Genomic DNA, 26,481 nt, shown 5'->3' with positions numbered 1-26,481 from the left:
ATCACAATTAAACAAAAATTGTTGTTTAAAAAAAAAAAAAAAAAAAAAAACGATAAATTAATGTCTAAAATAAATTGGATAGCAAAATAAACAAAATAAAAAGAAATAAACAAAATAAAAAGAAATAAACAAAACAAAAAGAAAGAAACAAAATAAAAAGAAATAAACAAAATAAAAAGAAATAAACAAAAAAAAATAATAAAAAAAAAGAAATAAAAATAAAAAAAATGAACAAAATTTATAAAAAATTCAATCTAACTAATGCAACGAAATTAATTTTTTTACAACATTACAAAGTAATAAGTAAATAAAATTTGAATTTACAATGCTTTTTTAATTTTGAATTAATTAAAAATACAAAACTAATTCTTTCATTCTTCCATTACACATTTTAAACTTCAAACTAATTAAATTATCAATGGATATTTTAATTAATTTATTAAATTCATCAAATAAAATTTCTTTCAAAAAAAAGAAAGAAATGAAAACATATTAATAAAGATAGTAATTAACATATTATCAAATTAATTTCATATATGTGAAACATTAAAAATTAGAAGTAAATTTAATGAAAGTTTAAATTTAAAAAATTCCTTTTTAAATTATCAATTAATTTTATCAAATGATTGATTACTGATAATGAAAGAAAGAAGAAAAGAACGATGGAAATGAAAATAAAAATTTGAATTGCTTACTTTTTTAATTAAGTAATTGATTAAAATATTTGCTGGTACTTTCCAAACGCTTGGAACATTGTATAATTTAAATGCAAGTTCCATTCTTAATTCTTCATTTGTTAATTTATCATTTTCCCAATCAAATGAATAATCAATTTTATCGATATCTTCCTAAACAACAAAATAACAAAAATAAAAAATAAAATTTGAAATGGAAAAATCAAATAGTTTATTAAATTTAAAAAAGCATACAAATTTTTCACTTTGATTATTAACCATTTAACGATGTTAAAAATAATTTTTCTTTTTTGTATTTTAGAAATGAAATAATACTACCATAGAAGGAAAAAAAAAAAACTTAATAAAGAATTAAATCAATTTTAATTGTTAAATTTTAAACAATATTTTTTGCAAATGTTTGAAATTTTTTAAAAAGAATTTTTAAAAAATTATCTTTTAAAAAGAATTTTTATTGTCACAAATTTTAGAAATTTTAAAAGTAAACAAAAAGTCAATCAACAGTATTCATTTGATATATTTTCTTTAAGTTTTTTTTTTTTTTTTTTCTTTTTTAAATTTTTTCTACATTTTCATCTTTGTTAAATTTCGTTGATCTTTGATCTTTGATATTATCACTTCCAGTTGGCGCATTTGAATTATTTTTGAGATTCTGTTGTTGTTTCTCTTCGACAGTATCTAAAGAATAAATTTGAAACAAATAATTTGAAGCATTTGAAAATGTTTGAATGAATTCAGATGCATCGTTGGGATTCTGTTTGAGTGAATTCAGATGCATCGTTGGGATTCTGTTTGAGTGAATTCAGATGCATCGTTGGGATTCTGTTTGAATGAATTCAGATGCATCGTTGGGATTCTGTTTGAATGAATTCAGATGCATCGTTGGGATTCTGTTTGAGTGAATTCAGATGCATCGTTGGGATTCTGTTTGAGTGAATTCAGATGCATCGTTGAGATTCTGTTTGAGTGAATTTAAAAGTGCGTAATGCATCTGAAATCTCCTCGAGATTCTGTTCTAAAGAATTCAAGAGAACATACCATCTAGCTTTGATGCATCTGAAATCTCCTCGAGATTCTGTTCTAAAGAATTCAAGAGAACATACCATCTAGCTTTGATGCATCTGAAATCTCCTCGAGATTCTGTTCTAAAGAATTCAAGAGAACATACCATCTAGCTTTGATGCATCTGAAATCTCCTCGAGATTCTGTTCTTGTCTTTCCTCCATAATATCTGCAATATATGCACAGTAATTAATTTAGGAAGGAAAGATAAAATACTGAAATAAAAGATATTTGAAATATATATAAATAAATATGTGAAAGATTAATTTAATCATTTAATCACTTCAATAATTACTTTTTTTTTTAAAGAGAAATTTAAGATTGAAATTTAAATTATTCAGTGCTAATTATTTTTTTGAAATAAATAACAAAAAAAAGAATTCCCAAAATTTTTGCGAAATATTTCAAAGTTAGCAATAATTTATTTTTTCATATATTTTAATATCTTAAAATTTTAATTATTTAAATTTCGCAGTGTTTTTTTTTTTTTTTCGTTTAATTAAATTAATTTATTTTATATTATTGTTTGTTTCAATGATTTATGAAAAGAAATGAAATGGAAGAATAAATGAATTGGAAATAAAAAAAAAAATTATCAAACATAAAAGATTGACCGCTCAAAAGATCATAGAACAAAAATTTGACCCAACTTTTTAGCTCTCCAATAATTCCAGCAATTTCCATTAATCACTACCTTTATCTCTTATCAATAATTTTAACACTCTCTTAATCACATAACAATTATTTAACATTTTTATATCTTTCATAATTATTTCTCACTTTCCTAATATTATTTGATACTTTTTTTTTTTTGAATTAATATGGTTGTTGTGTGATATATTTTGTTCAAATATTATTAAATTTAAAAATTAGCAAAATTTGCTTAATTAAATTAGCATTAATTAGTAACAGTTACTTACAGTAAAAATTGATTCATATATTACTAATTTTATGTTACATATACTTTTTGAATATAATAACTAAAAATGAATTTGATTATAAGTAATTGTATAAATTTTAAACGAAATTCTTCAAACATTTGATTAATACTTGATTAATTGCTTAATTATTTTTAGATAATTAACTTCAAATCATTTTAAATGTACGTTCATTTATTTGTGAAAGCATAAAATAGGAGTGAAAAGAATTCGATTAAATTAATATTTTAATAAAAATTATACCCCCCCCTTTCCAAAAAAAAAAAAAAAAAAAAAACGAAGAAAAATTGTTGTAATAAATAAAATTTTTAAGCATAAATTTAAAAAAAAAAAACAACAAATATCAATAAATAATCAATTATTGAAATTATCAGTTTTTTTCTTTTTTTTGTTTACAAAAGTTATTTGTAAACATTCTTTATGACTTGTTTTTGTTTATCTTTTTTTTCGTGTTTAGTTTGACAATAAATTGTAAATATTACAAATTGAAGTGAATGTTTTTATTTACAAAAATTATTTAATAAACAGAAACGAATATGTGAGACATTTTCATACAAATTAATTATTTTACATAGTAGAAAAGATCAAAATGGATGATCACATTGTTAGATTTAAATTTTGCTAAAAAATAAAATCGATATGAGTTATTACTTTTCTTTTTTTCTCTGCTATCATTCTAAGTAAATTTATTTATGATAATTAATGTAACTCTAACAGTTACTTATAATTTCATATGTAAAAAAAGAAAGATTTTATTTATTTAATGAATATATGCAAATTATTTAATCGAATTAAAATTTTAAAGCTTTTAGTTTTGATTATTCAATAAAATTTAATTAACCAATTGATTTATTATTAGCTGCTAAAATTGATTTAATTAATTTGCTGATAATTTTATTAGATATTTGTGAAGTTTTAAAGTTTTATCAGTTTTAACAAAGCTAATTAGTATCATTTATTTCAGCATAATAGTCAAATACAAATATGGCAGATGATAACAATTTACGTCCAACTGATAACGAACAGCAAAATGACTCAAGTGATAAGCCAGGAAATGATAATGAAGATGTTAGTTTCGGAAGCTGTGATTTCAGTTAACAATGTAGCAATAAATGTTAATAATAATAATAATAATAAAATGATAATCTTAACATGTTATCCTATAGTGTTACTGATATTATGATAAAGAATGTTATCAAAAAATGAATGATAATAGTTAATTCAATTTAAACAATAATAATATATCAAATTTTTTTCATTTTGATTAATTTAAAATCGTTCTTATTAATGAAATATAAAAAATTTTTGTAATGAATTGAAAAATTTTTAATGAAAAAAAAAGTGATTATAATTAATTTTATCATAAAATTGTTGTCATTTTTTTTTTTTTTTTTGTTTGTTTGTTTGTTTTTAAATCGATCATTGATTAATTAAATTTGAATTATTTTTAGGAGATAGAAGTACTGAAATCTGATAATTCAGAAGAAAATTCAGACGAAAATTTGATTTGCGATGAAACGAAAAAATTAAGAAAAAATTTTTTATCATTGAAAATATTTAGTCGAAAGTTTAATGCATTAAGACAACGATCACAGAGTTATAGTATTTTACAAAGTGATCAGCCAACGACAAGTTCAAATTCAACTTCAAAAAATTTATTCAATTTTAAATCTCTGCGAAATCGATTTGCTCATTTAAGGAAATTTTTAAATTTAAAGCATTTGTCAAATTCAAAGACAAAACATCATGAAAGTTTGGAAAAGTTAACAGAATTAAAACATTCATCGAATTCAAAGAGTTCAACTGATTCTGAAAGTTCACCGACAAATTTCGAAAGGTCAACCGATGTAACTCAGTCAAAAGTAGTAGATTTGATGCATACCGAAGGACACTTCGCGAATTTATCAAATTTACAACAAAGTGAAACAAATTTGGAACAATCTATAACTTTGGAATGCTCTATTGATCCGGAAAATTCAGGAGATCAAACAGAATATTCGGCAAATACAATGCAATTAGAAAAAGAATTAAGGCAATACTCTGTTGATCCGGAAAATTCAGGAAGTCAAACAGAATATTCGGCAAATACAATGCAATTAGAAGAAGAATTAAGGCAATACTCTATTGATCCGGAAAATTCAGGAAGTCAAACAGAATATTCGACAAATTCGATGCAATTAGGAGAATCAATGCATTCATCAGAACAATCAGAGAATTCATCAAATTCAAGCAATTTATCAAGTTTCAAATATTCAACAAATTCAGAGCAATCATTCCGTTCCGGAAAATTACCTGATTCAAGTTATTTAACAACTTCACAATATCTAACAAGTATGATTCATTCACCAAACTCACAACATTTAGCAAATCCAGAACAAACAACAAATTTGGAGCATTTATCAAATGCGGAAAATCCGGCGAATTTAGGACATTCAGCAGAATTGGAGCATTCCGGAATTCCTGAACAATCAATACCTTTGCATCATTTGACAAATTCAATGATAGCTGCAAATTCAGATGTGGCGCAGAATTTGATGAATCAGAAATTTTCATCGTCATCGCTGTCACAAGAGGGAGGGAATTTCGATGGACAATCGAGGATTCTAATTGATTCAAATGATCAAACAACACGAATGCAACTGATAAGTGATAAGAGTGATAGCGCAGAAATAGATGATAACAACTCAAAAGTAACTATCAGTGCTAATGCTAATGCTAATAAGCTTGCAACAATTGAATGCGATGATTCATTGATTGTTAATGATGAATCATACTTGGAATATTTTATATGCTCGCAGTGTTCACCTAGCAATTCGGAAGGTTCGCAACAATTACCGGAAATGCGGACCGCAAGTCAGGAATCATTAATACGACATTTCGTTATTGATGAAATTTTTTCTACCAGTACCACTAGTAATACTGATAATGAAAATGATAATAATCATATTAATAACAATAATGAAAATGGACATTAAATTTATTACTAATATTGGATTTGTCAGTTATTTTTTCTTTTTTTTTTTTTTTTTGAAATTTTATAAAAAATAAAATTAAAAAATAAGAAAAAAAAGTGAAATTGTATTTGAAATTGTTTAAAATTGGCATTTAAAATTGCAAATTCATTCATTCATTTATTATTAATATTTAGAATTAGCAAAAAATGTTTGTGAAAAAAGTTTTTTTTTTTTTTTGTTGACAAAAAGTTTTGACAAATAACAATGATAAATTGAAATGATTTAATTCAATCATTTTAATAATAATTTAATCTTTACATTCAAATTATTTAACTAAAAATTATTTTCTTTTTTTTTTTTTTTGTTTTGTTTTAAATTTTTAATTATTTCTATATGCCATCAATATTATAATTATTCATAAAACTTTGTTTATTGTCATTTGTCCAATTTCATTCATTCATTTATTCATTAATTATTGTTGACATTTGCATTTATATTTTCAAATTTGCATAATGAAATTTTTGAATTTTCAAAATGGAATTAAATTTTTTTAAATTTATATTTATACTTCGATGTATCGCTATGTGTGTTTGCTTTTTTTGAATTTCAATTTTATTTTCAAAGAAAAAAAAAGAAATTTCTTTATTCAATGAAATGATCAATAATTGCTTCCTTCTTTTCTTTCATTTTTTTTTTCTTTTTTTTACAAATATGAAATTTTCACGAAATTTTCACAAAATAAAAATATGAAAAATAATAAAAAGTTATGATACTTTAATGAGAACAATTTTGATTTCATTTAATAAAAATAAAATTTCTATTATTTACAATTTTTTTTTCTTTCTTTTTTGTGTTTTTTTTTTAATTTATCAAACAAATTTTCAATGAAAAAATTGAAAAAATTTTTTGATAATATGCAATAAAAAGCACACAAGTAAGCTTTTTTTCCCCAAAAAAGCAAAGTTAAATCGCGGAAAGTTAAAAAAATAATTTGAAATTATTTTTGTTTACTCATTCCCTCTCTCCCTGCCTCTCTCTCTCCCTCCCTCTCTCATATTTTTTTCTTTTCATTTTTTAAAATTTAATTTATAACAATGTGTGTTAGTTAATTGCAACATTGTTTTTTCTTTTTTTTTTTTTGAATGACAGTCATTTTAAATGTTTGAATTTCATGTGTTTTCAAGTTCCAATATGATTTCAAATTAATAAAAATTACATACTAATTTGTGTTAATACAATTAATTTTTCAAATTCAATTTTCAAATTTGAAAAAAAAAGGAAAAGAAAGAGGAGTAAACATTTAATTTAATCATATTTCATTTCAATTTAATCTGATATAATTTTTACTTTTATATTATGCAAATAATAATGTATTATATATATACTATTTCATACTTTAAATCTGAAATCAATTAATTCAAATTGATTCCAATTTAATTTATATCAAATCTTGAAACAAATCTCTGATGAATTTAATAAATGAGAAAAATTTATAACTAAAATAGTAAATTGATATCGGAATGTTAGATAATATCAGGAAACAATTTATGTTTATAAATTGGACTTTTTCAATTTCAATTAAATCATTTTTTGAACGAATCAATCAATCAACCGATCGATCAATCAATCAATCAATCAATCGATGAATCAGTCAATCAGTCAATCAATCAATCATTTAGTCTAACAATTTGCAATGAATAAAATAAAACAAAAAAAGGAGAAAAAATCTAAAAATGAATTCGTCACATCACGTCGCATTCATCTCTTTTGTTTCCACTTCTTACATTTCCAATCCTTCACTTTCTCAACTTTTTCTCATTTTAAGAACGAACAACAAATCTCTTCGCAACTGCACCTTTTGCCGTAAGTATTAATTAAAACTGACAACTCATAAATACTCTCCTTTAATCACTTCAGTGTCTGTCTGTGTCTGTGTCTGTCTGTCTGTCTGTCTGTGTGCGTGTGTGTGTTTTACGTAGACCTAGTACGTGTGTGTATCCATATGTGTGCATGCGCAAATGCATCTGCGTGTTTTACGTACGTGTATATGCATATGCACACATATGTTATGTGTGTGCGTTATATTTTACGTACGTGTACATGTGTATATCCATATGTATGCATGCACTATTTACGTACGTGTATATGCATATGCACACATATGTTATGTGTGTGCGTTATATTTTACGTACGTGTACATGTGTATATCCATATGTATGCATGCACTATTTACGTACGTGTACATGTGTATATCCATATGTATGCATGCACTATTTACGTACGTGTACATGTGTGTATATCCATATGTATGCATGCACTATTTACGTACGTGTACGTGTGTATATGCATGTGTGTATGTGTGAATGTCCCCAGTTGTGTTGTGATCAGTGACCTAATCAATTCGACTCACTACTGAAAGGGTGTGTTCTGGAGAGAGATACCTGCCCGTCGTTGTGTGATTCACTGGGTATACCCGAGGACTTAACCTATCTTTGTAGCATTACCCATTCGTAAAGGAATGAATTGTCAAGAATTTTGGGATAATTGTCGAAGAGATATTACGGATGGATGGCGAATACTTGCTGATAAATCAGGTATTTCTCCAAATGATTTCGGAACAAAAAATTTTAATTTAAATTACAAAAAGATAAAAATTTGAAATGAATTAATTGTTAACAAATACACTGTTAATTGATTAATTTGTGTATAATTTTAATTAATAAATTTGAATTCAATTCTTCATGAATTATATCAATTTTTTCAAATTAATCCTTATTGTTAATAATTTAATTTTAAATTTCGTATGCTTAATTAATGCAATCGATAATTAATGCAACCTAACAATTTATTCAATTTATCAATTAATTGATTCCTGTAAAATTAAAATTGGTACCAGAAAAGTATGTTAAATTTTATAGAAATAAATCTAAGTTTATATATTAGTTAGTGAAAATTATGACTTTTGTTATTGAGTAATAAATTTATAAGTATCAATCCATCTGTTTAATTAAATTAATTAATTGGAAATTGAATTAACATACTGAAATATTTTGTGGATATCAATTAATACGATGAAAAATTTTGAATGAATAATGTTTATTTATATAGTTAGAATGCCTTTTTTTTTTCTTTTTTTGTATTTTAAATTTAAAAATTTAATTTTATCACATTTATATTTTACATTTAAAGAAATAAATTTTTTGTCAATTATTGATTGATTTTTAAATTTTTAATAAATAATACGCAGACAACATTTTTGGCAAACAAACACTTTACTGCGTACTTTAAAACTGAAAATTTAAAAAAAAAAAAAAAATTTGACAGTCTTTTTTTTAAACTTAAAAATATGAGAGTGTGAGAGGAAAGTATTCAATCAATAAATAATAGCAAATTCAAAGCATTCATTGTTGCATTAAAATTTAATTTACAAACTTTTCAAACTTATCGTTTTTTTTTTTTTTTTAATATTAATATTTAAAAAAAAAAAAAAATTTAATTGAAAATAAAATATTTTTCTTTTTAAAAAAATAATATTTTTGTTTGTTTGTTTGCTTTTTTCTACAGAAGTGAAATTTGAATGGCCAATAAATTGTCCAATTGAAGTGCGTGAACTTGTTGGACCGGAACGATTCGATGCACAGGATCCGAAATTCATGATGCCGTTTTTCTGGAAACGAGATCCTGTGCCAGCATCTCGTTCCTGGTTTTATTTTTATTATTAATTTCATTTTTTGTTTGTTTTTGTTTTCCTGAAGCATTTTATAAGTAATACTAATGTAAACAATAATTTCTAATTTTTAACTAGCAAATTTGAATATAAAATAAATTCATTTTAGTACAACAATAACATTAAGAAATGAATGTGTAAAAAAAAAAAAAAAAAAATTAAATTCCAAATTATGTAATATAATAATAATAATTTAAGCATTTCAAAATTTTTTCAAACTAAATTTTATTCATTTCTAATTAATTAAAATAATTATTTATGTGAAATATTTAATTTAATAGATATTATTGCAATGAATGTTTAAATATTAGCAATAATATGAAAAAAAAATTAGATCAAATATTTTCTTTGATTATCCAAAAAAAAAAAAAGAAAAGAAAAGAAAAGCGATATAAATAAGTGCTTTTATTGATTTTATGCTTATTTGTAGGGATATTATTGTTTATGCAATTGACATCAATTCATTCTATTCTTATTTGTAGGGGTATTATTGTTTGTGCAATTGAATGGAGTTTTGGTGTTATACTATTGCTACTCTATTCTTTGCACTATATTATAGCATTTTTTACTTCTGAAGGTGCAACTATTGTAGCTTTTATATGTTTTATAACATTATTACAACTTAGTATATTTTTTAGCGCAAAAGTAAGTTTATAATTTAAAAGTTAAAATTTTATTAAATTGAAAAAAAGCAAAAGTAAGTTTATAATTTAAAAGTTAAAATTTTATTAAATTGAAAAAAAGCAAAAGTAAGTTTATAATTTAAAAGTTAAAATTTTATTAAATTGAAAAAAAGCAAAAGTAAGTTTATAATTTAAAAGTTAAAATTTTATTAAATTGAAAAAAAGCAAAAGTAAGTTTATAATTTAAAAGTTAAAATTTTATTAAAATGAAAAAAAGCAAAAAAAAAAAAAAGGTACAAAAATGTTTTTTTTTTATTTTGGAATAAAAGAAAATTGTTTAAAACTATTTGTTAATTTTTCAAATTATTTAAAAAATTAAAAATTTGTTAAATATTAATTGTGTACAATTTTCATTTTTTAAATACTAATTTTTTCTTTTTTTTTTTTTTTTTGAACATTTTATTTTGCAGAATTTTTTTAAATTAAAATTTGTATTTCTTTTTTTGTAAATATAATTTCTCAAATTTTATTATCGTTTTTCAATTACTGCAATTAATATTTCATTAATATAATTTGATCATTTATTTAATTAATTTCATAGTAATTAATAAAAATGATAAATACATTGAAAGAATGAATTTAATTGGAAAAATTAAAAAAAAAAAAACTATTAATTGCCTTAAAGCACCAAATATATTATTTTTATTTTCATTATCAATTCTACAACAAAATTAATTTGTTATTTTTTTTAAAAAAAAAAAAAAAAAAAAAAAAAAGAAAGAAGCTCAAAAATAAATGAATATATTAGTATTTTAAGCAATAATAAATAAAATTAAAATTTATTTTTTAATTTAAAAAGGAAAATATACCTACAGTTTAAATAATACTTTTAAAATTAAATTTCAGGTGCTATTTGTGATTGCAATTTTAGAAAAGCATGCAAATTTACTGAAGCAACAATTGATATTTCAATATATAACTTGTGTTTTCCTCTTGCTCAATGCAACATTTACCTTTACGGCTGACATGGGTGGCTATAACGAGGAGTACCTATTCGGCCGGAACGATCCATTCCTGATCCGTACAGCGGCTGTCATTTCAGTCATTTTTATCTTTGTTGAGCTTTACTTACGTCTAATGACAAAAGCTGTTTACACATTTATCAGTGAGACAAAACGATTTAGGTATACAATAACATTTTTTGTTTACAAATAATTTTAATTTATTTATAAATTATACAAAATTTTTATGTGCTAAATTTTATCATATATTTCTTATAAAATTATTAGATTATAGTAAACAATTCGTTTTTTTTTTCTCAAGAGATATAAATGAGATAAATTATGTTTATGTATTTATTACTAAGATTAAATTGTTGTAATTTGAAATAATCAAAAATTAATGAATTTATAAGAAAAGCAAATAATAATAATTAATAATTATTAATAAAAATGATAACAATTATACTAACAGTAAATAAACAAACAAACAAATAAATAAATAAATAATAATAATAACAATAATCAATGAATTAATACTATCTGAAATTTACTATCGTTTTTTTTTTTTTTTTTTTTGTATTACTTTATCAAAAAAATTTGAAAAAAAAAAATTATTTAACTTTTCTTGTGATATATATATTTTTTTTTAATAAAATTTACAGAATTGCATTAGACAATTCAAGATGGCGTTATCGTAAACGTGTTTATTTCTCGTATTGTTCGATAATGCAACAAAGTTTGTCAAGTTTAGCTAAAACACAAAGTATTCCAAAGGTTAACAAAATTTTCTTTCTCTCTCTTAAAAAATTTTAATTTCTTAAAAAAAAAAAAAAAAGGAAAATTAGAAAGAAAAAAATTAAATGAAATTTATGGTTGAAATTAAATTTATAATAACAATTATTTTCTTTCCTTTTTTTATTATTTATTGAAATTAAATGAAAAAAAAAAAAAAAAAAAGAGAATAAAAACAAATTATATTCTAATATTATTAATGTAATACAAATATTTTTGAAATATTTATTTCAAATTTCTGTCTCTTTCATCTTTGCTTCATTCCTTAGACCGAAGATATGATGGATGTGACACGCAAATTAACCTTATCATCATCAGTGATCAATAATCAAAGTGATAAGCGTGAAGTAATCTTTGTTTTCTTTTTATCTTATTTCATTACAATTTAAGATATTTCATCTTTAACTTATTCTTTTCCTTCTTTTTTTTAAAAAAAAAGGAAGAAAGAGAGAGAGAGAGAGAGAGAGAAAAGGAAAGAAATTTATCATTAATGGAAATAAATTTTTTTTTTTTAAAAAGAAAATGAGGTTGTCATATTTTATGTGACACCTGGCATTGGCATCAGTTGCAAATTAATTGTTTGATTAATGTCAATACTTTTGCTATGTTTTGCCTATTAGTAAAGTATTTACTCTTTTCTGTTCTTTTCAGGTTGTTGATGAAATGTGCCAAACTACCAATGAACCGAGAGTTTTGAGAAGGTGAATGTATTTTCCAATATTTTAATATTAAAAGCAAACGAGATGAACTTTTTATTTAGATTTCATCTCAAATTACACTAAGTTAACATTCAATAATTTCTATACAAAATATCATTCAAATTCTTGAATAGAAAAAAAAATTGTAAATATTATGCAGAAAGTAAAAAATTATTTTTCATTATTTTTTTTTTTAGCCCCAAACCGATTCGTTATAGTTGTCGAACGACACGTAACTCACGTCAACGACAACAAATGATTCAACGCAAAGAAAGTCGTTCACGTTCACGTACCAATCAAGCAGGTGTAGCTCTACTGGAAGGTAATAGTAACAGTGCAGGTGTGACATTTTACATTGGCATGCAATTAAATTCGAAATATCTTCAAAAGCTTCGTGAAGGTAATTTGGAAGATGTCACCATACCATTAATTACCGCTAAACAACATCGTCAACAACGTTATCATCGACGATGTCAATCATTAAATGATAATGAACGTTGACTTCACATCTTAAGCTTTATTTTCGTTACTTCTTGTTGATCCTTTCCTTTTGTTTTTTTTTTTTCTCCTTTTCTCTCTCTTTCTCAACGAATTTATATGTTTTCTTTAATTTTGTAAATAAAAAAAAAAATTGGTAAATTATTTCCTTTACAAATTTAAGGGTAGAAAGACAAAAAAAAAAAAAAAAAAAAAAGAAAGAGAATTATTCGATAAAGAATTTGAGATTGAGATAAATGTTCATTTTTGAAATATAATTTCATTTACTCACATACAAAAAAAAAAAAGAAATTATATGATAATTGAGAATTTTATCAATTAATCTAATACCTATTAAAATAAAGAGAGAAACAAAATTTGGCACTTAAATTAGCTTAGAATAGAATGAAATATTGATCTCAAGTAAACAATCAATAGTTGTTGTCAATCAGGACAAATCATTCCCCTTGATAAATACACATACATACATTTCCTATCTGTTACATTAATTTTTCAGTCATAATTTTATACCATTTTTGAATTGCAAATGATCAAATAATATTTGAATTTTTAACTTTATGAAATGAGAAAACAGTTTTGTTATGTTGTTTGACCATTCTATCATGTAAAGTGCTTTCTTTAATGAATTACCTAAAATTGATTTAACTGAAACATGCATAAAATATCACATTTTCACTTTCAAAAAAAAAAAAAAATCTATCAAAAATTTTAAGTTTAATTCATCAATTATAATGTAAGTTGGTGAAAGAGAGCAGAAATTGCTGTAAATTTGTGCCAATGCGCTATTTTAAATGTTGTTAACTTGTCTACCATCGCATTTGATTACATATATAAAAATAAGAAGAAGAGGTGAAAAATTGGAACAGGAAGGAACAATTATAAGAATAGCAAATATCAGAAATATTAAAAGCAATGAATAACAGCGATTTCTTTCTTTTTTTTTTTTTTTTTTTTAAATGAGCACATTGCACAATTTTCAATTTAATTTGCTATAACGGAAAGAAAGATGAGCAATGATTTTAATGCGCTCATATCGACTCTCTGCGACATTTTATGAAAGAGATTCAAGAAAATTAGATCATGATGTATCCATCTATGCAATAAGATGCTGTCGGAACATCAAATATGCACCTAACTCATGTAGAAATTTCAAACGTATACACATACACACACAACATGCACACACGCACACATACACACACACACACACAACATACAACGTCTATCACAAAAACAGTCAACCATATAGAAGAAAGATGTGAGTGTACTGGGTAATATAAAAAAAAACGGAAAGCAAAGCAAAAAAAAAAAACGATGCGAATAGTTTTACAACAATCTGCAAAAATTTTCGGAAACAGAAAAATAAGTGATTGACTTTTACTTCAGCTGTTTGATTGAAATAGCCACAACACTGCTTGAAAAAAGAAAAATATCTGTAATAAAATTCAGAAAAAATTAAACAATTGTTTGTGTTACATAAATATAATTATCACAATATTAAAATCTCAACTATATTGCGCATGACGAATTGATTTTCCAACTAAAAACCGCTTAAACAAATGAAAGAAAATGTTAACTGTTAAATTAAACGACAGAATGCTGAGTAATAAATGATAAGGAATTGTGAGCCAGGGAATTTGCCACTCAAAACTTCTATGATTCTTACAAATGCTTTCAAATATATGTCTATGTTGTTTCTCATTTTTCAAAGTGAGTCAGTTTGTGAGCACATTATTAAATGTTATTCTCAATTCAATTCCAACAAAAAAAAAAAAAAAACTCTAGAAAAACGAAATATTGTATTCAAACCAAAAATCAAAATTGTAAAGAATTTTTACGCAATTTGAATTGCTATTAACAATGGAATAGAAAAAAATGAAACAGAACTGAACCTAAAGTAGCTTTGAAACAAAATTTTGCTACGCGCAGCACTTTTGGAAGTTTTCATGAATTAATTCATACAAAACGATGAATGTCAGATGACAAGCATAAAAAATTGTATACAATTTTCCTCAAATTTCAGGATCTATTCTTCAACTGATTGCTTAGCCAATCAAGTCCTTCATAAAGACCATCGCCTGATGTCGCACATGTTGCTTGGATATACCAATTGCGATTACGCAGCGTGTGCAAACCAAGCTTATCAGTTACTTCTGCCGCATTCATAGCATTCGGTAGGTCCTGAAAATATTTGTTGCAATAAAAATAAGAAACCCAAGCATTCTCTAGAAAAATCATAAGAGCACTTCTGAATCTACGATATTAAATAACTATCTTTAATATTACTAATATCCATCTACAAATTAAACGAAGCTACTGAAAACTACCTGCACTAAGCATACATTCAGACTAAACCAGCATTGAGAAATTTGAGCAACCCCTCGTGTTCCGGCGCATGATTATTTGGTCTGATGATTCTCATTTCTTAAATGCTACATCCAGTTTGCGTCTTTTCCTACTCTGAGGTCGTAACCAGTGATAGGCCATCTTTTTTAGCTATTTTCTACCACCAAAACCAAATTCGTCTGCTTATGTTGAACTGATGAAATATTATTCATCATACATATTAATTATACAAAACAGATCATGTATGAAACATATGCAAAAAAGAAAAAAATCACTTGTTTATTTGCGAAAACAAGTAAAACGGCATCTCGCAATTCGTCCTCGGCCAGCATTCGCATTAATTCCTCTCGAGCCTCACCTATTCGTTCACGATCATTGCTGTCCACAACAAATATGAGACCTGGAATGGAGACCCTTGATCAGAACTATGATCAATCTACAGAATATTTTATCCAACGTGCAACTAAACAATGCTGAGTAATCAACATGAAATATAAATCCTGATTTCAGGACAAAATAAATGTAAGCCAGGAATAAATTCGCTAACTATTTGACTAATTGAAATAACAAATTTACCCTGAGTATTTTGGAAATAATGTCTCCATAAAGGTCGTATTTTGTCCTGACCTCCAACATCCCACACTGTGAATGATATATTTTTATATTCTACTGTTTCAACGTTAAAACCTGAAATGAAAAATCAAAGACATGCTATCATCCAGTAAAGCACATAACTGATCAAAATTCACCTGAACTTAAAAATAGAATTATTGATATATCTAATCATTAAAAACGTATCGCCATGAGAGGTAGATCGGCTTCAAATAAACATTTTAAAAAGACTCTGATTGATAATCACTACTTGAGCCTCAATCTTTAGTTTGTCAAAAGTTCATAAAATTTAAAACTCTTAAGCAAATTTCACTAAGAATTCTTTTGCGAATAATAGTTTAACAGGTTTATAAATAGTGAAAATCATGGAACTAACCAATTGTTGGAATTGTTGTAACAATTTCACCAAGTTTCAATTTATACAAAATTGTAGTCTTACCAGCTGCATCCAAACCAACCATTAAAATTCGCATTTCCTGCAAAAGAAAATTGAAATTTACAAAACACAGATTAATCCAGAATTAAATATAGCCACCAAATTCGAAGACTGATAATAAATGATAACAATATTTCAGAAAAAGTCCTAATGATTTTTCGATAAACAGTAGGATCTATATTTCAGTCAAGAATGAATTCCCTCACCTTTTTGCCGAAAAGGCCTTTAAAGAGATTTGTGAAGATGTTTCCCATCTTCAGTGATACTTGTATTGATTATAAATGCTTCGTATTCAGAAGCTGAAATAAACTTACAAAATGGAAATGATGTTCGACATATCTTTGCACAAAACACCAAGCTTTATAAAATTACATCGTTTTTAAATAATATTTGATAAAATAAAAAAAACAAAATAAAACAATTAAAAAACGATTGAAATAGAAAAAAAAAAAACAGTTGATAAAGAAACACAAAATGAACGACAATTGATCATTTCGAGAAGGACTCACAAATACAACGCTGCTGATTTTCAGTTATGACTTATTACAGAGATAACAGTAGTTAGACAAAGTGTGAATGATGAAACATGTGATGATCACTGAACTTACTATATAGACTTAGCAATTTTTATAAAAGCATAATTACCTTAATAGAAATTAGTGAATGATCTTTTAACAAATCAAGGACTAATATCACATACCAAGTTATTCACCTGAACAGCTTGTTAGCATGAGACACCGATGTCTTATAACAATCAAGCCACTTGGAAATAGTTAACTATTTGACCTTACTGGTATATCACTTAGTCTAACCTACTCGCCTTAACTGTTTAATCTGTATAAATGAAATTATTTTAATTACGAAAAGAAGCTAGTCTTTATTTCATCCAAATCATACTAAAATTACTTAATCTACGTTGAATTCATAATCTTAACGAAATTATTTGATCCTAGTATAAAAGCTACGCATTTCCACCAACTTAAGTTCATTAATCTTTAGATCTCAAAATACTTTATCTGTGTTATTAAAGTTACCTAATTTAATTCAATCTAATCCAATGATATTTGAAATTCACTAATTAAAGCAATAACGTAGTAGTGAATGAAGGTTGAGCAAGTGAAAGACCAGTGATAGATAAATGATAAGCAATAATGATAAATGATAACTGCTGACTGAAACATACTAACAAAGTAACCCCGTCACCAACTGACGACACAGCACGACACTACCACACAACCCCGTCGGACCAAGAAAATCGATCATTCGGCCACATGTAACCTTTCTCATAAACATCGAACAAACGGCATACAACGGTCGGGACGTTTCGCAAATATTAATGTTTCGTTAATTTCGTTGCATCTCTTCTTTTTTTCGATTTTTTAGGATTGTAATTTAAAGAAAAATACGAATGGAAGTATTTAGTTATATTTTGGGTAAATTAGTGTCGTTAATTTATCCGAGTAAGAGATTGGCTTTTATTTATTTGTTTAACGATTTATTAATTTATTATTCATATGTAACTTACGTTACCTGTTTATTTTTAAATTTTATTACTTCATATATTTTGCTTCATGAATTGTTTGCACAATTTATTGTATGTATTTTGAAATAATCAAGGATAGAATCGAGATAGATATCATTCGAAATAGAGTTTATTTTAATAGGAACGAAATATCTGTTATAAGAATGCAGGAAATTCTGATGGTGTAGCTTTTGTTTTCATTGTTATCATTGTGTTTCTTCTTTAATTGTAGCTTTTTGAATTTTTGGAGTTGAGAATGTTTGGCATTAATTATTTACAAGATTTAAATATATTTGCAAGAATCTTCATTGCCAAATTTTGTTTTAAAAGTAGAGAATAAATAGGCTACAAAATGGTTTAAAAGTATCTGTTCGGACGATTTCATTCCACTAAAGAAGAGTGTGCTGAGACATTCTAACTTTTTATTTGTTTTAGAAAGAGTAAAAAGGAATGGCAAAATCTAAGGTGCGTTTCTCAGAAGTAGACGAACTAACTGATGAAGGAGCGTTGCTGCATAGCCGTGAGAAATATGCTCGTTATCAGGAAGACGAAGAGGAACAGAGGAAAAATTCGGATGAGGAGGAAAACGAAGATGATATAAGAAAAGTTTACCAATCGAAACATACTCTGGATAGTGATGAGGAGGAAGAAGTGAAATATAAAAAATTGGATGTGGACAAAGTCTGTTGCTTTACTTCAGTTTTTTTTTTTTTTTTTTCTTTTCAATTATTTAAATATTAAGTTAGAGTCACGAGGTAAGAATAAAATTGAATAAAAGTTTATTTATTTATTTATTAATAAATCTCGTTTTGTACGCGAATGTATTCAATAATTTAATCTTCCTTTGTACACTTCACTTCTATTTACCATTTTCGGCAGTTTCCAAATTTCAGATTGCTTGAGTAATATATGAAATATTCTATAATTCTTCATCTTGGCATTTCCTCAGTTTGAGTATTTCATATTTCATAGTCCGTCTCCTTTTGGCTCATCAAATTTGGGATTGATTTTTTTATATTCTCATAAAGTAATGCATTTTTCTGTTACTGATGAAGCATCCATCCTTTTTTTCGATTATATGTTATTAGATATTTCAGCAACATTTTTCGTACTCTAACAAATTTAGTTGGAAAAATTATTTAGAAAACGCACTTTTTGGAGCATTAATTTTTGTGTTTCTAAAAGCTATGCTATGGCATAGTTCTTTGTGGGGATACAGTTATTCGAAACTTTTTAGAAGAGAATTGTTTTAGATTGACGGACAAGAAGAAGCGGGTTTGGAATATGAAGGTAACACGAAAATTATGGCTTTCAATATGAAGGAAGACTTAGAAGAGGGACATTTTGATTCTGATGGAAATTTCATTTTTGATAAAGTGAGTTAAACCAGTTTTTCATAGTTGTCGGAATTGGTATGCTTAAATTATATATATATATTTTTTTTCTGAATACCTGTGAAATCTTGAAGTCCTTATTTTTAGAAGGAAACCGAAATAAAGGATGCTTGGCTGGATAATATCGACTGGGCAAACGTAAAAGCAGAGGCAGGTGATCAATGGCATCAGAAAAATGTACTTCCATATCATTTCGTAACATTTATTTCTGGTCGTGTTGAACATCCATAGAGAAATTTTTTTTTGCATCCATAACAGAAACATTTGTTATCAACTTTTTGTGGCGATGATTTGAATTCTGCGGGAGGTTCTTTTTTAGGAAGAAGACAACTCAACAACAAAAATTCTTGGTAATAGTGAACTTAAACATATATACACAAAAATTGCTTCGATGTTAAAATCGAATGAGACAATTGAACGAGCACTAGCTAGGTTTGGGAAGGAAAAAGGTGAGCGTTTAATTCACATAATTTATTTGAAAATTTCTATTAAAGGAGTTTTTTTTTTTTTAATTTAATGCAGTTTGTGTCAATTAATGTGTTATAAAATGCTTAAAGTTTAGGACTGAAATCTTCTTTAACTTTATTATATACTCCAAATTTGTCTATATAATTTATAATAACGTTGTTTAGGTTTAAGCGCAGCAGAAGAGCGAAGGAAGAGATGGGCAGCAAAGAAAGCTGGTAAGGAATACGTTAACGAAAAGAATTTTGCAGTGAAGGAGTTGACAGGTTTAACTGATACCTTAGTATCAAACGGTGAAATGGAAGCTTATCAATATACCCTTGAGAAAGTTCAATTTATGATCCAAGAGTTAGAAAGTAAAGCCGTTGATGTCTTGGATATGTTTTCGAATGAAGCACCAACTTGCTCTAATAGAGGTTCATTTCATTAACAAATTTTTTGAAATTATTTATATTGTAACTTCATCAAAATTTGTAGTTCTGCTTACTTTCATCCAAAAGTAAATATTGATAACTGTTAGTTTCTGGATGATATTAAGCCATTATCGCTGAGAAACATATTTCATTGGATGATTGAACTATTTTGTTTATTGTTAAGAGGACGAATCAATAATTTTCATTCTGTCAGTAGTTCTGAATTACAAGCTTTTACTTTTCTTGAAAATCTTGTTTTACTACTGGAGTAAAACGTCAGATAGATCCGTTATCTATATTATAAATTCTTTAATAAAAGATAATAAAGTGGTCATAGTTAACATATATCTGGGAATTATAGTATGCTTGGAAGAGAATAGTTGATTAAAATAAATTAGAATGAAAAATTCGTTGAGTATTTTGTCAGAAACTTTTTTTTTTTTTACTTTGTAGGAGAAAGCAAGAAAACCGATGGAACTGCAAAGCCTACTAATAATGCCGTCGTGTGGGAATATAAATTATCAAATGACGATGGTGCGGAAATTATTGGTCCAGTATCCAGTGAAGAAATGATGAAATTACAAGGGGAGGGCAAATTTGAGAATGGTGGTTGGGCTCGTAAAAAAGGCATGCAAACTTTTTACACCATTGCAAGGCTTGATTTTGAAATATATATTTGAAAATTTTATATTTGCTTGCTTTTTATTTATGATGTAGGTTGCGTATGATATCTAATTTATACTGACATCTTTGTTACCAAAAAATCATAAAAGATTTTACTTCCTCACTGTAAAATTGAGTTAAAGTGTATAAGTCCTATGGTCTTTTAGATACAAACGATTTTGCGTCTGACTGTTCTAGTCAAAAGAATGTTTTTGAAGAATGCTGGAAAATTTATTTTAAATGAGAATGTGAATTTGATTTAGCAGCTAAATAGATTAGGATTATAGCATTTCTAAAAGAAAGCATTTAAGAAAGTCTAGAATTAACGAAGCAGTAAATAAAAATTGCTGCGTTTCCCTGCATTAGATTTCGATTTTCGTGTGAGAAAAAATATTGTTTGAGATGTGTAATAATTCTTCAATGCTTCTCTCTTTTTTTCATAACAAATCATTATAAATTACTTTTATGAGGCATCTGCTTTGATAATGTTTGCTTCATTTTTTTTTTTTTGATGAAAAATTCTACTAAGAAATCCTTTTGAAATGAAAATAATTGCTCTTAATATCGATTATTCATGTGTGTTCATTTCCTGTCCTTTCTATCCTTTGAAGTTGCTACTTTTTATCCGCAAATTTATATTTTTTGATTGTTTAAAAGTACTTTGATCTTTGCACATTTCTTATTTACATGAGTATTCTTACTCCATGACTATTTTATTTTTTATTTTTTAGATAATTATTCGATATAAAATTGAAACGGTTAAGTAGATGAAAAGTTCAAATCTTAAATAACTTTTGCAATATCTATGTGACATTTAAAAGTTAAAAATTAGTATCAAGGTACATTAAATGGTGTAGTGTTGATTAGATAAATTAAGTCACAATGATATAACTTGGTAGTTAGTATACGAATGAATTACACAATTATCATTCCATATTTTGATGATGTATCGCATTGAATGATTGTTATTAAATGATTATATAGTTCGCATAATTAATAATAATAATAATACTGTACTATTTCTGTTGATAACATTTTGACTACTAGCTTTAAATTATCAGTGATTATCGGTGAGTCATTTATTACACTGACAAATAATAGCGTTATAGGCGAAAGTAATACCTGGAACTGGAAACAATGAAGTTGTCATCGACACAACAGAATTTGGTACGACAAACGGCAAATATTTTTCGGATTTTTGTACAATGGGGAAGTGTTCCTTTTATTGTGTACTTAGGTAAAATTATCAAATTTTGTTTTTCTGAGAAATTTCAAAACATGAAGTTCACATGGTAGTAATGAATAATTGAAAATACACCAAAACGGGAAACTAACATCGAAAGAAAAAAAGAATCAACAAGTAACATACAAAGAGAGATCAATGCATTCACAGTATTTCATTTACTCCATCAAACATTTCTTCTTTTTGTGGTCCTCTTCCCCACTTAAAGCTGGAAATGCTAAAACATTACACAGATAGAACAGAATTGGATTTGGATTTTCTTGCCAAATTTTAATAACATAAGTTTCCTTCCTTTGAAGATCATAGCCCGCATAAAACTAAGAAGAATATTCATGTCTTTTAAAAGCGGAACCGAATCTAGCAGTGATAAACTTTCAGGATTTCGTCATGGAGCTGACCCACAACCAAACGGTGAAGTGATACCGCTTTCATTAAGTGGTCTTCTCTATGGATGAAACCTCCAGTTTACAAGCAACTAGTTCTTGCTAACTAGTTCACTTCCTTTTAATTATGCAGACTAATTTGCGGACATTTTCGTTATTGAAGATATAATTTCATCACTTTGCTATATGTCAAATAAAAATTTCCAACTACTAATCAAAAATGGCTTTCACATTCTTCAGTAAAAAATACTGTTTATACAAATAACAAGAAATTAATGCACAGAAAGTGAGATACAATACCAAAATCTCGATCATAGTTCCTGATTCCCGCAGAAGTCATAAAACTTGTCATTAAATTACGCGTAAACAACATGGATAAGTTGAATAGTCAGGAATGCACTATATTATGATAGAATTAGTAAACCAAAGAATGAGATAGATGAGCGACAAACACAGACATTAAGGCAAGTTGACACAAAACCCGAATAGAAAAGCAATAAGTACCAGAACTTTTTGAACAGGTGTAAACGTTGGGGAAATCGACAAGGAACGGTAAGTCAATTTCCCTATCCTAGCTAAAAAGAATTTTAATGCATGGCGAAGTAGTCAAGAATTAAATTTTCGAAACGATTGTAGAAAAGCTCTATTTAAATCAGATGAAGTTGTATTGAACTTCTGAATTTCATGATATTACCATTAGAAAATTAAAGGAAGATATGATATGTATATCATCATTCAAGAAACAATTTCTTGATAAGTGAAGATGAAACTATGAAAGACTTTATCATATTTTTCAACGTGAAAGCAACGTTTCCACCGGCGGTAAATGCGTTCGCAAGAATTCGACATGCTGGTCGTTCTCATAATTATAATCTTTGAAGCTGACCAAAGGTTTCTATAAAGACGAAATTCTTGAAGAAATTTGAAGCAAAAAATGCAAAGCTGAATTATATTTTTTGTTCAAATAGCATTTCTTTCGCATAGTTTTTTTTTTTTTTTTTTTTTTCTTTGATGAAGAAAAATAGCAGAACGTGCTTCTTTACATAGAGAATTGGAAAATATTGAGCGCTAAATTTCATGAAAAACATCCTTGTTTTTGATCGTATTTATCTTTGTACTGAGACTATAGCAAAATATGGATGTCTATGAGATAAGAGTGAAGCTATTTTTGGGGTGTTTTGAAAAATTCGTAATTATAACAGTCCTAGCTTTTTTTATTGTGAAAATATCATTCATTTATTTTATTATCTACTCTCAATGCTATACAGATAGTTATAACCACTGACAGTTAAATTCAGAACTGATCAAAAAAAAGCTAGGATTTGTAATTATAACAGTCCTTGCTTTTTTTATTTTGGAAATTCGCCTAGACCTAAGCTCAAGCATTGAAGTTGATCTTACCCGGAAAATAGCATGATTGTGATAATGTTTTTCATAAATAATGCTGAACGATGTGCGAACAACAAGAATGGCTAGTTCATGAGCGCATTTGAATGACGTTTTCCTCCACCAGCAGTGACCGATAGCCAAAACAATACCAAAGCGAGGTTGTGATGTTGGAATTCGAATATGCCAACCGCCCCAGTGGTATCTTTCTGAATTCAACCAAGCTGCACATTGTTCAATTCGAGGAAAATCTAATTTACGGAAATAATTCCTGAAAAACTATGCAAAATTTAAAGAAGAATTTAAAAAATATATCTATCAATTTAACATGCCATCGATAGATATTCAAGTTAAACAATCATAATTGAGCTTATTTATATCAGTTGCAGTTTTTCATAATAGCAATGGATCAGACATTTATCACCAATAAAAATGACAATTACTCTCTTGGATCAAGTTAAGATTCAAATAAATTTGCCTAAATTATATCTTGGGAAACTTTGCAATGAAAATAAACAATTTTTGTAAACAATATATGATAGAAAACATTAAATATTAAAAATATTTGAAAATTTTCTACTCCATTTCTTTTGATTAAAAAATTCATATTCTCAAATACTGATGAGTCAGAACTTAGACAAATAATTCATAACAGTCATGGAAAAATAGGAAATACTTCACTTTCGAACTATTATTACGGTAATAGAAGTAATAATTAACGATGAAAAATAAAAAAGATACCAAATATACAAAAATAAAACCTTGTTTTATATATCAATATATCGTGTTACGTATTTTAATGAAAAGAATATCAAAAAAAAAAAAAATAAATTTAGTGCTTTTCTGCTTACAAAAATTACTGGACAGTGATGAGAGAAAATAGACTATCATTGGCAATATCAATTCATTAAATAGGTTTATTTAGCATATTAACTTTACCACATGATTAATCCCTATGACCATTTCCTCACATATTCTATAATTTTTTGATGAAAATAAAATCTACTGCTGATTTTATTCACATTAACTTATAAAGTGGACTGAATAAGGAACTTGTTTACTTTTCACGAAATAATAGATCGAGATGCATCAATTTATGTCGGCGGTTTTTGTCATTCTGAAAATGATCCAAAATATTTTGTTCTTTCCTTTGATGCTCATTTCCCACTATTTGCAGATAATCTTCATTCTTTTGAGTTTCAATTTCTTTTAGTGTAACTTTCACATTCTTTATTGCATTTGTACTGGAAACATGCGATATTGTTGGCTTCGGTTCTTTGACTTTTTTGTGCTTTACACTTTTCCTCCGTAAACTCTGAAATTTTCAATTTATAATTATGAGAAAATTTTTGCGATATTGGTTTGATCTTTCTATCAATATGAATATAAAAAACTTATACACATGGTATTTAAAGATGTTACATTTATTTCATCATCAAATTATGTGAAGCAATTTTATATCATTAACTTTCTTTTTTAATTTTTTTTTTTTTTTCATATCATTAATTTCATACTTTTTTAAAAAGAATAACTTATCATTAACTGAAATTCCTATTAAAACTTTGTAATTTTAAAATGTTTATTAAAATACAGCAGTGCTTCAAAAGATTGATCCGTTTCCGTTCAATTAGAAATCTAAAAATCTTTCAAGATTCATTTACAGCGCTAGATTTCGTTAAAATTTTAGAATAATATATGAATTGGCATGAAATAAAATTTTTATTAAAATTTAGACAAATTTGACATTCTAATATTTTATTCATTAGACTGAATAATTTAGTAACTAATAATTGATATATTAGTAATTTAAATATATGCTCATGATTTTTTTTTTTTTTCTAGAATATTCCTCTACAATAATATGTTTTATTTATTTGTGTCTTTATTGAATAAGGTGTTTATGCTTACATATCCGAATATTAACATATATCATCGTCCAATCTAGCTCTTCACAATATATTTTCGTGTACACGTTACATTCCTACAACAATAATTAAACATACATATCCTACGGATAAAAAAAAAAGGATTCAGTGACTGTTTAGGACAAAAATATGATTAGAATTTGAAAATTACTACATTATTACCATTTCTTGAGTGCAAATAAAACAACATCGGAACGAGCGAGCCATTTCTGTTATCATTCGATCACATAACATTTATCACCTGAAAGAAATATTAATAGACTGATTAATTTTTCTTTTGATTATTTATAAAAAAAGAAAAAACTAAATAAATAATTCGATTTTATCAATCAAAAAAATTATCTTTATCTTTATAGAATTTCGTCCTTTTTTCATACTTTATCAAATCTTAAAATGACATTTCAATTGAATGTCACACTGCTAAACAAGCTATCACTAATAGACAGCACTACACATTCATGTCATTTCTCACTTCCACATAAACAATTTCCATTTCATTTTCTTTCCTTCCTGTTAACAACAAAGATTAGAAATTTCCTTTTCCCTCTTTGTTTCACTTTTAAATTACTAAATAGCAAAGGTCACAGCGTAACGTGACCCCTCCACTACAGCATATCCCTATTGTCACGTATCACAAATTAATAGTCACGTCATCTCATGAAATTTAATCTTTGTAACTGAATAATGTTGTCTACGTGCATTTTT

General features: G+C 26.1%; 6 protein-coding genes across 6 annotated transcripts; 4 read left to right on the top strand and 2 right to left on the bottom strand.

Moving 5' to 3' along the window:
• Positions 1–3,679: 3,679 nt before the first annotated feature.
• Positions 3,680–5,670, top strand: Bm9257 (Uncharacterized protein; the record flags this gene model as incomplete). The annotated part of the gene is made up of 2 exons (XM_043076269.1): positions 3,680–3,763; positions 4,147–5,670. 2 exons carry the CDS (start codon positions 3,680–3,682, stop codon positions 5,668–5,670), a joined length of 1,608 nt encoding a protein of 535 aa, XP_042932203.1.
• A 2,497-nt stretch (positions 5,671–8,167) lies between these two features.
• On the top strand, positions 8,168–12,991 carry Bm4722 (Uncharacterized protein; the record flags this gene model as incomplete). Its single annotated transcript, XM_043076268.1, has 8 exons — positions 8,168–8,243; positions 9,214–9,352; positions 9,859–10,021; positions 10,906–11,183; positions 11,663–11,774; positions 12,062–12,139; positions 12,444–12,493; positions 12,688–12,991. The coding sequence occupies 8 exons, from the start codon at positions 8,168–8,170 to the stop codon at positions 12,989–12,991; spliced, it is 1,200 nt and encodes a 399-aa protein (XP_042932202.1).
• A 2,016-nt stretch (positions 12,992–15,007) lies between these two features.
• Bma-arf-1.2 (ADP-ribosylation factor 1, putative) lies at positions 15,008–17,645 on the bottom strand (the record flags this gene model as incomplete). The annotated part of the gene is made up of 6 exons (XM_043076267.1): positions 15,008–15,169; positions 15,610–15,734; positions 15,911–16,021; positions 16,323–16,422; positions 16,589–16,605; positions 17,570–17,645. The coding sequence occupies 6 exons, from the start codon at positions 17,643–17,645 to the stop codon at positions 15,008–15,010; spliced, it is 591 nt and encodes a 196-aa protein (XP_042932201.1).
• A 709-nt stretch (positions 17,646–18,354) lies between these two features.
• On the top strand, positions 18,355–20,856 carry Bma-teg-1 (Lin1-like protein, putative; the record flags this gene model as incomplete). The annotated part of the gene is made up of 6 exons (XM_043076266.1): positions 18,355–18,585; positions 19,158–19,280; positions 19,386–19,475; positions 19,618–19,747; positions 19,931–20,179; positions 20,630–20,856. 6 exons carry the CDS (start codon positions 18,355–18,357, stop codon positions 20,854–20,856), a joined length of 1,050 nt encoding a protein of 349 aa, XP_042932200.1.
• A 1,120-nt stretch (positions 20,857–21,976) lies between these two features.
• Positions 21,977–22,537, top strand: Bma-tomm-7 (putative mitochondrial import receptor subunit TOM7-like; the record flags this gene model as incomplete). Its single annotated transcript, XM_001891827.2, has 2 exons — positions 21,977–22,076; positions 22,461–22,537. 2 exons carry the CDS (start codon positions 21,977–21,979, stop codon positions 22,535–22,537), a joined length of 177 nt encoding a protein of 58 aa, XP_001891862.1.
• Positions 22,538–23,258: 721 nt separating this feature from the next.
• Bm9258 (Uncharacterized protein) lies at positions 23,259–26,010 on the bottom strand (the record flags this gene model as incomplete). The annotated part of the gene is made up of 4 exons (XM_001891826.2): positions 23,259–23,360; positions 23,867–24,122; positions 24,913–25,166; positions 25,939–26,010. The coding sequence occupies 4 exons, from the start codon at positions 26,008–26,010 to the stop codon at positions 23,259–23,261; spliced, it is 684 nt and encodes a 227-aa protein (XP_001891861.2).
• Positions 26,011–26,481: the final 471 nt, after the last annotated feature.

Source organism: Brugia malayi (genome assembly GCF_000002995.4).
Source record: "Brugia malayi strain FR3 genome assembly, contig: Bm_v4_Chr1_scaffold_001, whole genome shotgun sequence".
NCBI lineage: Eukaryota > Metazoa > Nematoda > Chromadorea > Rhabditida > Onchocercidae > Brugia > Brugia malayi.
This window is presented reverse-complemented; position numbering and strand designations above follow the sequence as displayed.